At 44.1% G+C, this 17,711-nt stretch overlaps 1 protein-coding gene across 1 annotated transcript; it reads right to left on the bottom strand.

Annotated features, from left to right (window-relative positions):
- Positions 1-14,124: 14,124 nt before the first annotated feature.
- On the bottom strand, positions 14,125-17,128 carry LOC311054063 (uncharacterized protein; the record flags this gene model as incomplete). The annotated part of the gene is made up of 8 exons (XM_084069943.1): positions 16,584-17,128; positions 16,450-16,500; positions 15,977-16,190; positions 15,736-15,788; positions 15,387-15,523; positions 15,212-15,276; positions 14,843-14,922; positions 14,125-14,249 (listed from the first exon to the last, which is right to left on the bottom strand). Exons 5-8 carry the CDS (start codon positions 15,444-15,446, stop codon positions 14,125-14,127), a joined length of 330 nt encoding a protein of 109 aa, XP_083926069.1. The 5' UTR covers positions 15,447-15,523; positions 15,736-15,788; positions 15,977-16,190; positions 16,450-16,500; positions 16,584-17,128.
- Between the last annotated feature and the right edge of the window lie 583 nt (positions 17,129-17,711).

Below are 17,711 nucleotides of genomic sequence, written 5' to 3'. Positions count from 1 at the left end.
CCCACGGTCAGTCCTACAGGGCAAGACAGGGCCACTCAGTCCGCTTCTCCGGAAGTACTCTGCCGGGACTCAGGGAGGCTCTGGCACATGGAGGGACTAGGCTCTGTGGGTTGACTCCTGGCCGGGCTCCTCCTTCGTCTCACCAGGTCCAGGACCTGAGCGCTGCGCCAGATCCACTGCACCGCCCCGATCCAAACATTTCCTTCTGGCGTGATGGTTCCTTGGGCCGTGGTGGTACTGCAGGCTCCACTTGCGGATTGATTGAATGGCCCTCCTAAAGGCCTCACCGCGGGTTTGTTGGGCTTCTTCCTCACGAAAGACACAGCATGGGGCGCTAACCCATACTGCTCCCGGGATGCCGTCTACATTCCGGCTGTCACCAGTCTCTCCTGTGGTCACCAAACTATTCCTGGTTGTCACATAGTCTATTCCTATGAGCCACTATAAATAGAATTACTAATGAGGAAAAACATCACAGTATATCAGTACAGTTACTGGTTCCTCCACAGAATAAACAGTAAAGAAAAACAAATTAACATTACTTTGATTAGAAGAAAACCTTTTAGGCTCCAATCTATCATTTTTAGTTATTGGTTCATCTTTGTTTACCTGGTGTTTGGTGTTGGTTGAACCGGGGGACCTGAAGAGACAGATGATAAAATAAATGAGTTTGAGTGTTGTTACAGAGTGCATGGCTCCTCTCTAGCAGTGCAACCGGTTGGTTTTTCTGTTGACATACAGGAGATGATGTCCCGTGATTCTCCTGTTTGCTGCTATTTATTTGACGTTCACAGGGTGGGGATGAGCGCCTGTATGATTTTATCAGAACACACATACCAATAAAAAGGTTTGCAGAATGCATGCATGCAAGACAGGTGGCACAGTGGTGACCACAAAGTCTCACGGTGCATGCAGCCTTGTCAATGGTTTGTAACCAAACAGAATTGGCTCGTGTTCAAGGGAGGGAAGCCAGGCGGGGAGGGTGATAATTGTCACAACACATACTTCTATGGGTTTGGGGGCGGAAACGGTCAGCAGGGAGTGTTGGGGCGGGAGGAGTAGGACGAAGGCTCTACGTCCTCCCGTTGGGGGCTCCTCAATGGCAATGACAACACACAAATGTGTGTGGGGAGGAATTAATTGGCGTAACAACTAAATTGGGGTGAAAAGGGGGTAAAAAAAAAAAAAAACGCCTATCCACCGGAACATTTTTTTTTTATGGCGATCGTCCATTCTGTTGTGTATGGCCGTTGAATATGGCTTGTTTTCTCCCAAAAAAATAAGTATATGTTTTTCTACATTTCATAAAATATTGGACGGAAGTGAATCATTTTGGGATGACGTCACATCCTTCCTTTCTTGCTCTAGCAGTCAAGGAATCATTCATAGGTTGCGGAAGAACGCCCTCTAGCGTAATTTCTAATTACAGATGTTTACTAATTTACCATTTAATTTTTTTTAAACTTGGATGTAGATCTACGTCAATGGCAGTCTGCGGTTGGTTTTGAAATTACGTAGATCTACGCCAATGGCAGTGAATGTGTTAAAAGTACTCATTGTGCATTGTTTTCAAATGTTCAAATAGCTGAGATAGAGAGATAGATACATAGATATATAGATAGAATAAGAGACTGTATTACTGTCATTGTGTGTTACCTGAACATGTTATCTCCCGTAAGTCGTTTGTGTGACCAGAATGATAATTGTCCTTCAACCCTCGAATACAGGCCTTCGCTGAAGACTCATCTCCTATACAGGTAGATCTGTTGTGCCATACAGCATGGCGTTTAGAACCATGTCTCCGATTTGTGTAAAGAGCTTGGCCACAGCCCAGCTGTCTACACACTACATGTGAAGCCTTCATGTCCCAGTCACTATACTCATCAAACGTTGGTTTCCACTCTCTCCCGAGTTCCATCTCCAGTACACCTGCACAGTTACTGGTTCCCCCCACCAACCTGAGCTATATACAGAGACAACAGAATAAACAGTAAAGCAAAAAGAAGAATAAGTAATATCACTTTGATCAGAAGAAAACTTTTTAGGCTACAATCAATGATGTTCAGTTGTTGGTTCAAATATGTTTATATGCTGTGTGGTTTATGTTACATAAATATTTATTTTGTAAAATATCTATATAAAAAAAACATTAGTTTGAGTGAACAGTGAACAGAGCATGGATCATCTCTAGCTATCAATGTAACATCTTGACTGTAATTACGAAGAATTTGAGTGTTCAGAAAATATGAACTTTATAAATTATGTAAATAAGTAAAAAAAAAAAAAAAAACATGTAGGAAGGATAGGCACAAATAAGCTTTGAGCTTCAGCCTATGCCTTTTTGATCAATCAGCACGAACTGTTGGATTATAGTGTGGTACGTTTTGGTGAAATTGTTGATGTGGATCAAAATAAACTAAACTAAACTAGCAGTGCAACACGTTAGTTTATATGGATTACAATGTGTCACACACACGCAGGCACGCACGCACACACACGCACACACACGCGCACACACCATACTAATCCATACAAATCTAAAGTGTAGCTGATATTTTACCTGAGCAGGTGAGTCCAACAGCCTTGTCAGGTGAGCAGATGTTTCTAGCCGAGTTTGAGGTTCTACAGTCCAGGAGAACAGACTCGTTGCCTTCACACTGGAACTCTTTGGTCCACATTGGAACATTCACTTCTCCTTGGAGCCCCTCCAGGGGGATTGCATGACTTCCACAGCCAAGCTGCCTGCAGACCACCTGTGCATCCTGCTTGTCAAAGTCACCTTCACACACTGAGACCCACGACTGATTAGACTTCACCTCCACTCTGCCTAAACACTCACTAGGCCCATTCACCAACCTCACAGACGAGAGAGAGAGAGAGAGAGAGAGAGAGAGAGAGAGAGAGAGAGAGAGAGAGAGAGAGAGAGAGAGAGAGAGAGAGAGAGAGAGAGAGAGAGAGAGAGAGAGAGAGAGAGAGAGAGAGAGAGAGTCTAGATAGGATGGGGGAGACAATCAACTCTAAATTGTCTGAAACGTACTCCTAACAGGTTTTTGGGGGGACGATTTTGGCCTCCAAACTTAGTGATTTTTTCAGATTTAACTTTCGTTTCGGTAGTGACCAACTTTCGTTTCGGTAGATGGTGAAATGTACTAAGTCCAGAGCTCGATGAATGTTAGGGACCAAAAAATGTCACTACAAAGTACTACCAATCAACTCTAAATTGCCTGAAACGTACTCCTAACAGGTTTTTGGGGGGACGATTTTGGCCTCCACACTTAGTAATTTTTTCGGATTTAACTTTCGTTTCGGTAAAATAAATTTTACCGAAACGAAAATTACCAATCAACTCTAAATTGGCTGAAACGTACTCCTAACAGGTTTTTGGGGGGACGATTTTGGCCTCCACACTTAGTGATTTTTTCGGATTTAACTTTCGTTTCGGTAGTGACCAACTTTCGTTTCGGTAGATGGTGAAATGTACTAAGTCCAGAGCTCGATGAATGTTAGGGACCAAAAAAATGTCACTACAAAGTACTACCAATCAACTCTAAATTGCCTGAAACGTACTCCTAACAGGTTTTTGGGGGGACGATTTTGGCCTCCACACTTAGTGATTTTTTCGGATTTAACTTTCGTTTCGGTGGTGACCAACTTTCTTTTCGGTAGTTTGATTACAAAATGTAAGTTGTGTAAAAAAAAGTCTGACTATACTAAGTTGTTATTTGTTTGTTTAAGTCAGGCTATACTCTACTCAGAGTCATAAGTTTACAAAATGTACTAAAGTACAGTGAACGTCTGTGCGGTTTGTCTTCATCACTGAAAATAACGTACATGTAAACAGATATAAAACTGCTGTCATGTGCAGTTGGGGTGAAGAAACACAACCATTTCACTCCTAATAGTACCTATTTGATTTGACATCCTGACTTGCTGCTGTGGCTGAGGCTTGAACCTGTTACCTGCGGCTCACTAGTCAGTGACTCTATCCATTCACCTACAGCTGTTTTCTTGGAATCTGTGGTTTTAAAACGTTTTGTTGTCAACCCCCCAAATTGACATGTATTTGGGCAGTGGACCCCAATGTGAAAAGATGTAGTGTCAGGGCCCCCCATGAAAAAGATTTATATTTATGCTGTAACACATTTTTTTAAAGTTATTTGTCTTGTTTGTTGTTCAATTCAAAGCACCAGGAAGGCTGTACTTGTCAGCCATCTGTTAGCTCAATGGGTTGAGACGCAGTACTCATGATCCAGAGGCCATGAGTTCAAATCCCATTGATGTCTTTCCTATGAGTCTTTCCTTTGCAGACTGGCTTCCAGAAGATCAACTGAAAACCACCAGGAAGGCTGTATTTGTCATCCAACTGTTAGCTCAATGGGTTGAGACGCAGTATACATGATCCAGAGGCCATGAGTTCAAATCCCACTGGTGTCTTTACTGTGATGCTTTCCTTTGCAGACTAACTTCTAGAAAAACAAGTTAAAACCACCAGGAAACCTGTAACTCTCAGCCAACAGCTTAGCTCAACTGTTAGAGCGTCTGTCCAATAACATGACGTGGCTTGACTTGAGTGGGTTCGATTCCCACTCGAGTCATGTGTCCCCGTTAACTTGGGGCAAAGGATAAATTGACTGATATCCTTAGTGATGCTTCCCTTTGCAGACTAACTTCTATAAAAACAAGTTAAAACCACCAGGAAACCCGTAACTCTCAGCCAACAGCATAGCTCAACTGGTAGAGCGTCTGTCCAATAACATTACTTGACTTGAGTGGGTTCGATTCCCACTCGAGTCAAGTGTCCCCGGTAACTTGGGGCAACGGATAAATTGACTGATATCCTTAGTGATGCTTCCCTTTGCAGACTAACTTCTAGAAAAACAAGTTAAAACCACCAGGAAACCTGTAACTCTCAGCCAACAGCATAGCTCAACTGGTAGAGCGTCTGTCCAATAACATGACTTGACTTGACTGGGTTCGATTCCTACTCGAGTCAAGTGTCCCCGCTAACTTGGGGCAACGGATAAATTGACTGATATCCGTAGAATAACTTGTAGTAGTGTGCTGGTTCAAATCCAGTTCAGTTCAGGACCGAGCGATCCTGGGTTCGATTCCCACTAACGTCAAGTCCCCGGTAAATTGGGGCAGCGGATACATTTGGGGACACTTGACTCGAGTTGGAATCGAACCCAGTCAGTCAAGTCAAGTCAAGTCATGTTATTGGACAGACGCTCTACCAGTTGAGCTATGCTGTTGGCTGAGAGTTACAGGTTTCCTGGTGGTTTTAACTTGTTTTTCTAGAAGTTAGTCTGCAAAGGGAAGCATCACTAAGGATATCAGTCAATTTATCCATCACTAAGGATATCAGTCAATTTATCCGTTGCCCCAAGTTACCGGGGACACTTGACTCGAGTGGGAATCGAACCCACTCAAGTCAAGCCAAGTCATGTTATTGGACAGACGCTCTACCAGTTGAGCTATGCTGTTGGCTGAGAGTTACAGGTTTCCTGGTGGTTTTAACTTGTTTTTCTAGAAGTTAGTCTGCAAAGGGAAGCATCACCAAGGATATCAGTCAATTTATCCGTTGCCCCAAGTTACCGGGGACACTTGACTCGAGTGGGAATCGAACCCACTCAAGTCAAGTAATGTTATTGGACAGACGCTCTACCAGTTGAGCTATGCTGTTGGCTGAGAGTTACAGGTTTCCTGGTGGTTTTAACTTGTTTGTATAGAAGTTAGTCTGCAAAGGGAAGCATCACTAAGGATATCAGTCAATTTATCCTTTGCCCCAAGTTAACGGGGACACATGACTCGAGTGGGAATCGAACCCACTCAAGTCAAGTCACGTCGTGTTATTGGACAGACGCTCTAACAGTTGAGCTAAGCTGTTGGCTGAGAGTTACAGGTTTCCTGGTGGTTTTAACTTGTTTTTCTAGAAGTTAGTCTGCAAAGGAAAGCATCACAGTAAAGACACCAGTGGGATTTGAACTCATGGCCTCTGGATCATGTATACTGCGTCTCAACCCATTGAGCTAACAGTTGGATGACAAATACAGCCTTCCTGGTGGTTTTCAGTTGATCTTCTGGAAGCCAGTCTGCAAAGGAAAGACTCATAGGAAAGACATCAATGGGATTTGAACTCATGGCCTCTGGATCATGAATACTGCGTCTCAACCCATTGAGCTAACAGATGGCTGACAAGTACAGCCTTCCTGGTGCTTTGACTTGAACAACAAACAAGACAAATAACTTTAAAAAAATGTGTTACAGCATAAATATAAATCTTTTTCATGGGGGGCCCTGACACTACATCTTTTCACATTGGGGTCCACTGCCCAAATACATGTCAATTTGGTGGGTTGACAACAAAACGTTTTAGAACCATAGATTGCAAGGAAACAGCTGTAGGTGAATGGATAGAGTCACTGACTAGTGAGCCGCAGGTAACAGGTTCAAGCCTCAGCCACAGCAGCAAGTCAGGATGTCAAATCAAATAGGTACTATTAGGAGTGAAATGGTTGTGTTTCTTCACCCCAACTGCACATGACAGCAGTTTTATATCTGTTTACATGTACGTTATTTTCAGTGATGAAGACAAACCGCACAGACGTTCACTGTACTTTAGTACATTTTGTAAACTTATGACTGAGTAGAGTATAGCCTGACTTAAACAAACAAATAACAACTTAGTATAGTCAGACTTTTTTTTACACAACTTACATTTTGTAATCAAACTACCGAAACGAAAGTTGGTCACCACCGAAACGAAAGTTAAATCCGAAAAAATCACTAAGTGTGGAAGCCAAAATCGTCCCCCAAAAAACCTGTTAGGAGTACGTTTCAGGCAATTTAGAGTTGATTGGTAATTTTCGTTTCGGTAAAATGTATTTTACCGAAACGAAAGTTAAATCCAAAAAAAACACTAAGTGTGGAGGCCAAAATAGTCCCCCCAAAAACCTGTTAGGAGTACGTTTCAGGCAATTTAGAGTTGATTGGTAGTACTTTGTAGTGACTTTTTTTGGTCCCTAACATTCATCGAGCTCTGGACTTAGTAAATTTATTTTTTCACCATTGTGTCACTACCAAAACGAAAGTTCGTCACTACCGAAACGAAAGTTAAATCCGAAAAAATCACCAAGTGTGGAGGCCAAAATACTCCCCCCAAAAACCTGTTAGGAGTACGTTTCAGGCAATTTAGAGTTGATTGGTAATTTTCGTTTCGGTAAAATTTATTTTACCGAAACGAAAGCTAAATCCGAAAAAATCACTAAGTGTGGAGGCCAAAATCGTCCCCCCAAAAACCTGTTAGGAGTACGTTTCAGGCAATTTAGAGTTGATTAAACACGTCATATTAAACACGTCACTGACATAGACGTGTTTAATATCGCGTCAAATAAGAACTGTGTTCCAAAAACAAACAAATGACCCCGGCGGTTTTACTCTTATGGATATGAAGCATCAACTGACGGTGAGAAAACGCTAATGTTACTTCTGCCGAATTAGTTAAATTTTCGCCAGAAACGGACCGTTTCAAATATGAGTGACTGACTATCATAAACGATGCAGAGGCTCCTCCCTGACAATATCGCCGAAGCAGTTTGTTTATTTTTGGACCACAATTCTTATGAGACGATTCTATGATGACCCAATGTTATTCTCCATAGGGAATTACTTTACGACCCAGGGGATGGACGAGTGACGTCAGGACTTCTGTACTCTGGGTTAACATGTGCATGTACAAACTGGATGTATCCACTAGAGGGCAGTGTTGCCCTTCCACCTCGGTCCGGTATGCCTCTCGGTCGGTCGGAAGGAACGATCGATTATAACAATTGGGGGTCAGGGAAACGAGCTCGACCTTTTCATCTTCAGGGGACAACAGGAATGGAACAGATGTTTTCACATATACAGTATATTATTTTATTCCCACTGTGCAATGAGAGGTCATTTTTGAACGTCCCATTTTGGTCCCTGGAGGGTGCAGAATTAAAGTTTTAATTGCGTCTTTGTCTGACGTCTTCTGAACGTCCAAACCTCTACATAAGGGCTTATTCTAGTCCAAATGTGGTCATCTTTTCTACGTAAAATTCTACTAATTATAGACATCTTTTGTACACTTCTTCTAGGCTCGGTGCATAACTGTAATCCCCATTTCCTGTTAATTTTCCTGTAGCTTTAACATAGTTAGTAGTTAACATGCTGCTAAGTTAAAGCTACAGGAAAATGAACAGGATCAAATGGTTATGCCACCTTCTGAAAACTGGGAATACAGTACACAGAGGTTTACAAATAAATCACAATTCAATACACACTTATTTCCTTATTAGCCTATCTCTTTATTCTTCTTGTGAATACACAGCTGCGCAAACAAATGTTCCACAATTACAGTATTCCACAAATATTCCATATGATTGTGGAATATTTGGAATATTTGGAATATTTGTGGACTGGAACTGTGCGTTTCAACATCTGGAGTGAACATAGCTCCTGGCTGCTGGGTAGTGAGTATAGCATATTTCTTATCTAGCAAGTTACTAGCAGTGTAGTTTAAGTGCTTTGTTACTGGTGCTGTATTCTCAGCTTGTGTTAGTCTGTAGTTTCTATTTTTGTATTTGTGCTATAAGCTGTAGGCCATTGATACTCTGTGTGTGCCTCACAGAGCACTTGAGGCAATTTCAGGTAGAACAGGCCACTTAATAGCCCTGTGCTAAGTGGCTGGGTGGGGCAGCACAGCTCCAAGGATTTAAAAGTCAGGCTGCTATAGTTTCACCTCAGTGTGCGTTTCAACATCTGGAGTGAACATAGCTCCTGGCTGCTGGGTAGTGAGTATAGCATATTTCTTATCTAGCAAGTTACTAGCAGTGTAGTTTAAGTGCTTTGTTACTGGTGCTGTATTCTCAGCTTGTGTTAGTCTGTAGTTTCTATTTTTGTATTTGTGCTATAAGCTGTAGGCCATTGATACTCTGTGTGTGCCTCACAGAGCACTTGAGGCAATTTCAGGTAGAACAGGCCACTTAATAGCCCTGTGCTAAGTGGCTGGGTGGGGCAGCACAGCTCCAAGGATTTAAAAGTCAGGCTGCTATAGTTTCACCTCAGTGTGCGTTTCAACATCTGGAGTGAACATAGCTCCTGGCTGCTGGGTAGTGAGTATAGCATATTTCTTATCTAGCAAGTTACTAGCAGTGTAGTTTAAGTGCTTTGTTACTGGTGCTGTATTCTCAGCTTGTGTTAGTCTGTAGTTTCTATTTTTGTATTTGTGCTATAAGCTGTAGGCCATTGATACTCTGTGTGTGCCTCACAGAGCACTTGAGGCAATTTCAGGTAGAACAGGCCACTTAATAGCCCTGTGCTAAGTGGCTGGGTGGGGCAGCACTCCCCGGCAGACAATTAGCAATCAAGCTAAGTGGTTTTAAACCAGCGCTGAAAGCGGCAGCTTGCAAAGCGGCCAGCCGAACGAAGGCGAACAAAGGCAGCTGCAGGCGACTTTGTCAAAGCGCGACTTTGTCAAAGCGCGACTTAGTCAATGTAAGACCTGGACCATTGAGTGCTTCTTCTAGATATAGTAGTGTGTATATGTTTAGTGATCTACAATGGGCTTTCTTCCTATTCCTGTCCTCTCCTCTTTCTGGCAGTCGCAAAAACACTGGGTTACACCCAGATGTCGCGAGACCGCTAATCTAATATATCCTACTATTTCAACTCACGTCGAGCAAGTGGTAACAGGGGGGCTCTGGAATTGCCGATCGGCTGTGGTGGAAGGCAAAGCTGCTTTCATCACAGGCTACGCATCCGGGCTCTCCCTTAACTTCCTTGCCCTGACTGAGACCTGGATCCCACCAGAAAACACTGCTACACCCGCGGCTCTGTCAGATGTGTTCTCTTTCTCTCACACTCCCAGAGGCGTGCGGATAGGTGGTGGTGCTGGTCTGCTAATTTCCAGAAAATGGAAATACTCTCCTGTCTCACTGCCACAATTCTCTCCTAACTCTTTTGAATATCACATGGTCACGGTTTCTCATCCAGTCAAGCTCACCATTGCAGTTGTTTATCGCCCACCGGGCTCTGCTGGTGGCTTCCTGGAGGAACTCGACCATCTAGTCTCTCACTTCCCGGTCGACGGCTCTGGAATCATCCTTCTGGGTGACTTCAACCTCCCGACCGAGAAGCAGCTAGACCCACTACTGTCGTTTCTCGCCGCCTTCGACCTAGTCCTTTCCCCATCTCCCCCTACCCACGAGAAGGGCAACCAACTGGACCTGATCTTCACCAGAGGCTGCTCTACTGCTAACCTGTCCGTCACTCCTCCTCCCAGTGAAAAGGGTAAGAAACTCTCTGATCACTACCTCATGTCTTACTCTCTCTCTCTCTCCTCCCCCCCCCCACAGCCCCTCCCTACCCACATGATTTCCTCACGTCGCAACCTTCGCTCACTATCCTCCTCTGATCTTTCCTCCTCTGTCCTCTCTGCTCTCCCTGCCCCCGAATCCTTTGCTCTACTATCCCCCGATACTGCCACTGATCTTCTTTTCTCTACTCTATCCTCTTCCCTGGACCATCTCTGTCCCCTCACCACCAGGCCTGCACGCCAAACTCCACCTGCACCCTGGTTGTCGGACTCAGTGCGTACTGAGAGACGGAGCCTAAGAGCAGCTGAGCGTAAATGGAGAAATGGCAACCTCCCGGAGGACCTTCTTACCTTCCAATCTCTCCTTTCTACCTTTTCCTCCTCTCTATCAGCTGCTAAAGCTGCTTTCTTCTGCACTAAAATTCAGGCTTCTGCTTCTAACCCTAAAAAACTCTTTGAAACTTTCTCCTCTCTCCTGCAACCACCTCCCCCTCCTCCCTCCTCGTCCCTCGTCCCTGACGATTTCGCCAACTTCTTTGACAAGAAGGTGAACGATATCCGATCCTCATTCCCTCCTCCCCCGGCTGGGGCCCTGCGCACTACCCACACCCGTCCCTCTTCCACCCTCCCCTCTCTAGCTTCATCTACTCCTCTCTCCCCCCCCTCCACCTCTCTATCCCACTTTTCTCCCCTTTCTCCTAACGAGGTCCTTCTCCTTGTTACCTCTAGCCGCCCCACCTCATGCTCTCTGGACCCTGTCCCATCCCCTCTGCTGCAGTCCACTGCACCTGAACTTCTTCCCTTCTTAACCCACCTTATTAACACCTCTCTGACATCTGGTTACTTTCCCTCTACTTTCAAGACTGCCAGAGTCACCCCCCTCCTCAAGAAACCGACACTTGACCCCTCTGAAGTCAAGAACTACAGGCCGGTTTCCCTTCTATCCTTCCTATCTAAAACTCTCGAACGTGCTGTGTTCAAACAACTGTCCTCGTATCTCCACCAGAACAACCTCCTGGACTCCAACCAGTCTGGGTTCAAAGTGGGTCACTCGACAGAGACTGCCCTCCTGGCAGTGGCGGAGTCACTCCATGCCGCTAGAGCGAACTCTCTCTCCTCTGTCCTGATACTCCTGGACCTGTCTGCAGCGTTCAACACAGTGAACCATCAGATCCTCCTCTCCACCCTCGAGGGGATGGGTGTCTCAGGCTCTGCACTCTCCCTGTTTGCATCCTACCTGACGGGTCGCTCCTACCAGGTGAAGCTGGGAGGGTCTGTGTCAGAACCACACAGGCTCACTACTGGGGTTCCCCAAGGCTCGGTTCTGGGTCCTCTTCTCTTCTCTCTCTACACTACATCTCTTGGTGCTGTCATCCGCTCCCATGGCTTTTCCTACCACTGCTATGCCGATGACACCCAGCTGATCCTCTCATTCCCCCCCTCTGACACACACGTGGAGGCACGCATTGCTGCTTGTCTGGCTGACATCTCGGAGTGGATGTCGACGAACCACCTGAAGCTCAACCTGGACAAGACCGAGCTGGGGAAGGGCTGTCCTCACCGAGACATGGCCATCACCATTGAGAACGCTGTGGTGACGTCAACTCGGACTGCGAAGAATCTGGGTGTGACCCTGGACGATCAACTGTCGTTCTCGGCTAACATCGCATCAGTGACACGGTCCTGCAGATTCCTCCTCTACAACATCAGGAGAATTCGGCCCTTCCTCACGGAGAAGGCAGCCCAGGTGCTCATCCAGGCTCTTGTCATCTCCCGCCTGGACTACTGCAACTCCCTCCTGGCTGGCGCTCCGGCATCTGCCATCAGACCCCTGGAGCTTGTTCAGAAAGCTGCGGCTCGTCTGGTGTTCAACCGCCCCAAGTTCTCTCACACAACTATCCTTCTCCGTTCCCTGCACTGGCTCCCCGTAGCGGCTCGCATTCAGTTTAAAACCCTGGTGCTAGCCTATAGGGCAGCGAAAGGAACAGCTCCCTCTTACCTCCGGGTATTGGTCAATGCCCACAACCCTTCCCGACCACTCCGGTCGGCCACCAAGGGGCGACTGACTCCCCCGCCACTCAACGGTCCTTCTGGTCGATCGACACGGTCACGACTTTTTTCTGTTCTGGCCCCACAGTGGTGGAATGAACTTCCCACTGATGTCAGGACAGCAGAGTCACTGCCCATCTTTCGCCGCAGGCTGAAAACCCACCTCTTCAGGAAACACTACCCTTCCTCTTTGCCTGGCCTACTTGTTGTTAACTAGTTGTACGAATGCTTGTTTTATTGTTGAATTGTTTATTGGATCTTGTTTAGTCAATACAATTATTTGTTTTTAGCTCCTGCTCATTTGACTACTTTGTCTCATCTGTTTAAGGAAATAGGTAGCTGATATATTGCACTTTTACCTTAGCGCTAGGTATGCTCTTGGTTGCTTGTTATTGCAGAAAATGCACTTATAACCTCTGGTGATTAGTAGCTTTCGTTCCCTACCTTTGTTGATTGCACTTATTGTAAGTCGCTTTGGATAAAAGCGTCTGCTAAATGACTGTAATGTAATGTAATGTAACTAGACCCCCTGAAATGGAATCTAGTTCATAGGACCACAATGGAAACAAGTCCCCAGGACTTGTGTTATCCTTTTAGCCTTAACGTACCAATGACGTTTACCTTACTGACTAATTAAGTATTCAAACAAACAGCAGATCAAGCCAGCTTTGAATTATTTTTGACAGAACAGAAGCGGGACATCCACTTAACTCCCACAATGTTGTTCCATGCAGTCTAGCTCAAGACTGAATACAGAAGGTCATACAGAAGGACACACACACACACACACACACACACACACACACACACACACACACACACACACACACACACACACACACACACACACACACACACACACACACACACACACACACACACACACACACAGCAGTCACTAGGGCTGATTAAGCTTGATCCAGAACAGAACAGTTAACTTCTCTTTTTTTTTTTTACACGTCAGAATCAGAATCAAGTTTATTGTCACATCACAGGTTTACAAGGTACAAAAGTGGGTGAAATTCGTTTTTGTACATCCTTCCCATCGCAACATTAATTTCCATAGAAAGAAGAGGGGGGGAGGAAGAAGAGGGGTGAGGGGCAAGTGGGAAGGAGATCAAACAAGAGAACAACAGAAGGCCAAACAAATTATCTACATATTTACAAAGTACCTGAGATAATAAAAACTAAGGTGCCTGAGCATAGCAGCAATGTATGTATACTGTGCATGATATACTTATGGACGTTAAGGTGCTTAGAGAAAAAGAGCACAATTTAAAAAAAATACAAAAAAGTCAGTGCGTTATACATGGGATTAAGGTGCAAAAGGTCAGTGCGTGTCCACCTAGGGTGGACTGACCCTGGTATAATCCCCAAGTAGCTCCATGAGGGAGAGCAACAAAAAAGTCATTTGTACCTGGTGTAGTCCACAGGTATGTCCGAGGGGGGCTAAGTCCAAGTCAAGTCCAAGTCCACGTCACTAGTCGAATGAAAATAAAATAATAATAAAACATAATAGCACAGCCTACTTTGTAGGGACACCTTTTTTGCTTGGGCCGGTTCCACAACTGAAAAATATTAAACAAGTGCTGTACTGAATAGCCAGTGAGCTACCAGGGTAAGGTCCAACCAGAGCTACTTCGTTGAACAGAACACAAGTTCAAATTACACAATACTGTACAATACTGTGACACTAAGATCCCGCACAATGGACAGTGAAAGTTCAAGTTAAATCAGTCCTGAGTGCCTGCTGTGTGTCCTCCACCTCCCCTTCTCGCTGGAGCATGCTTGAGGTGGTCTGCGGCATGCTGCCTTATGAGGTCCTCTGTGGCTTCTGGGTCGAATTTCATGACTGCATCTGCATAGTAGAAAAAGACAATAAAAAATGTGCAACGGCAACATGCTGTCCTAGTCCCTATCTGACATAATACACAGCTCGATTGAACTCCTGCCATCTGGTAGGAGGTTCAAGAGCTCAGGGGAAAGCACCAGCAGGTCATCCAACAGCTGCCCCAAACCATCAGAACCCTGAACCCATGCTCGCCATATATTGCCCCCAAAACCAACATCTTGAAAGATGGATTGCACTTTGAATGCATCAGCACTTTTTACCAATGTTGTCTGCTCTTTACTTTTTAATGTTTGCCTCTTTTTAATATGCACCATGAGTTGTGGAGAATGGTATTTTGCTCCCCTGTTTGCTTAGTGTGTATTGTGGAAGTGACAATAAAACTGATTGTGAGTTGACATGCAAAAATGCTTGTACATCCACAACTAGTTTAATACAAAGCCATCTCCCTTCTACACATAACCACCAGTTATTTAAAATGTTATGATAGCAACGGTAACGGTAGACAGTTGGCATTGTATTGTTTTATGTCAACAGGGAAGGACATGTTTTACCCAATTACATTTAGATTTGTCCTTGGTCAACATGAAATATGGGCTTACCTTGTATTGCGCTGACAGTCGCAGTCTTCTCTTTTTCCCCCTTCATGTTCAACTGTGCCATCAGACTGTTACTGAAGAGCCTTAAGAAAAACAAATTACATTTAATAATGTAGTAGGATTAGGATTTATTGTAAAACATGGTATAAACCCTTTATACTACTAATTTTCACTTAATGTTCAACCATTATGTCATTGACATGACAGAACAGAGGATTCAGGTGTTAAGCTAAAAAAAAAAGGCAAATTAATGGAAACATGCAGTCAGGCGCTCATCTAGAAGAATTAACCAAATAAGTGTTCACACATTGAAAACCACAGCGCACCCAAACATCACACAGGGGTTAATTCATAGTGTATGTTGAAACATACCTGTCAAGAACTTTGTGGACACAGTCCTTAACGTCCTTCCCTCTATAATGGGAAAGTTGCAGCACCTGTTGGAATAAGTCCATGAAAACTTTCACTGACATATCCCAGAGGAACGTAAAAAGTGTGCGAGTGCATCTTATGCTGTTCATTACTTCCAGACTCTTGAAAAGCCTACCAGGGTATTAAAAGCTTGGACATCACTGAGGAGTTGCTCCTCTCTCTGGAAGTCCTCCATTCTCTCAACATGACTGGCCGCTGAAGAGGCAGGTTCTTTAATGAATATTGATATGGTCAGGACTTTCTTCTGGTATACTGAAAAATAAGTAAGTGTACATTAATACAGAGAAATGTTATAGACACCACCCTACAATGATACAAACCACTGATATAATTGAAGAGCAGTTTCTGTGTCCCGATAGGAGAGGAGACAGAGAGAACAGTAAAGGAAGAAAGGAGAGAATGGGCAGAAGAGAGAAGGGTTGCAAATTAAGTGTCCCCCAGTTTTTAGCTAGCTCAGAACTTACCTTGTGTTGGCAATGGGAATGCCCATGTTGGCCTCTCAGTCACTGCATAGCACCTGTAATAAGAACAAAAGTACATTTTAGAAATTACAAAGTGATATTTTTGCATTAAAACTTTCCAAGACAGATGACTATACATTAGATGAGAAATAATAAATATGTCATATTGTAACAATTAGGGGTGCACGATACTACTTGCTGAATTGTAAAGGTTTTGATTACTTGGGGCCTTTGGACAACTCACCATGCCTGACCGTGTCCCTGGATCTGTCATGTCTGGACCTGACCGTGTTCCTCGACCCATCACTGCGGTGGGACCTGTCATCATGTCTGGACCTGACAGAGTGCCTCCGAGCTGTTGCTGAACCTGGAGTCGTGGCTGGTCCTGGACCTGATGCTGTGCCGGTATCTGACACTGTGTCTGGAGCCATCACTGTGCCTGATGGCTGGAGCCATCACTAAAGACTTAATGCTTGGACATAATACTACTACAATACCATGTCACACTGAAAAAGACTACCCCTACTGGTTGGTCTTAGATGTTGACAATCACACATCTCCTCTGATACACATAGTTCAACACATTGAGCCTGTAACTACTTACTCATTGCTTGTGCATTAGGTATGGTAATGATTTCTTTAGTATGCACAACATGTAACACCTTGTACTGACTGTACTTAAAATGTGTTAGTGCAATGGAGAAAGTGAATACTCACGGGGTGTGGACATTTCTCTGCTCCGAGGTGCTACACTTGCATGTCGGGAGCCTGGAAAAGACAAAGAATGTTCTTAGATACCAAATATTGATTTGTAAACAAAAGGTGACTGCTTAAATTTGATTCATACTCACTGTGTGTAGACATTTCCCTGTGCCAAGACCCCTCAGCATGCTCTAACTCGACAGACATGGTGTCCACCACGACATCCACCAGGCCATCCAGGGCTTGATTTTCAGAGTCTGAAACATAACAATCAGCTTGTAACTGATTTCATGTTGTGTGTACCCAATACATCATTATCATATTTCATAAATTGACATCAATACTCAACAAGCATTGAGTAACACATTGTTGTCCTGGCTGGACTGCAACTTCCTTGGTGCGATAGGAAAGGAGGGCACCTATACGGCTGCAATATAAAGTAAAAATAAACATATCCATATCTAAAATAGACAGCCTTATTAAAGCATTTGATTGTCATTTTTGACATTGGACTTATAAATTGATTATAGAAGAAAGTTACCCATAATGCTCCAAAACGTCATATAAAACATGAATGGTCTACAATGTGAGGCCCAGTTTCTGTTGACACATTTCATATTTAGAAGTTACTTGAGAAACATATGAACTCTACATCAGTCATCATCTTGTCTTTTAACAGATTTCCTCTTCCCTCTTATCAGCACATCCACATCCTCCTCTTCCTCCTCTGCTTGGCTGGTCAGGTTGTAGTTGTCACATTCACAAGCTTTAACTAGAAGTTATACAATTCAACTGTAAACATTGATTTAACTATTTGTACTTGAATTATTGAGTAAATGATCCAAAAACAAAACCTGCCTGAAGTCATCTTTATCTTGACTAACTGGGACGTCAGCCAGTCCTCCTGGGGGTCCTTTCTCATCTTGTAAGTTGTGTTTGTTTGGCATTTGGCCATCTAATGGTTCCCTTACCCCTGTCGATCCAATTATTAGGAATTGTACCCTCTGTCTCCTTTCCATCCTCCAACCACACATCCCTGGCATACATGACCTGAAAAAGACAGCACAAACATGTTAGTGCAATATCAGAAAATAAATTATGTGAACCATAGTCAATAAATCACCGGGCAAGTGGTCATGTTAGTAGAGGGCAAAGAACTAGAGGCGGCCGGATTGAAAATGCTACGATTCTCATTAGAAGCAACATGGAGGGATGAGAACAGAAATTACTACATTTGAGTATAAGCCCAGGTTAGAAGGTTAGACGATAAAGCAAGA

Source organism: Gymnoscopelus microlampas, assembly GCF_963454915.1.
Source record: "Gymnoscopelus microlampas genome assembly, chromosome: 10".
Taxonomy (NCBI): Eukaryota; Metazoa; Chordata; class Actinopteri; order Myctophiformes; family Myctophidae; genus Gymnoscopelus; species Gymnoscopelus microlampas.
This window is presented reverse-complemented; position numbering and strand designations above follow the sequence as displayed.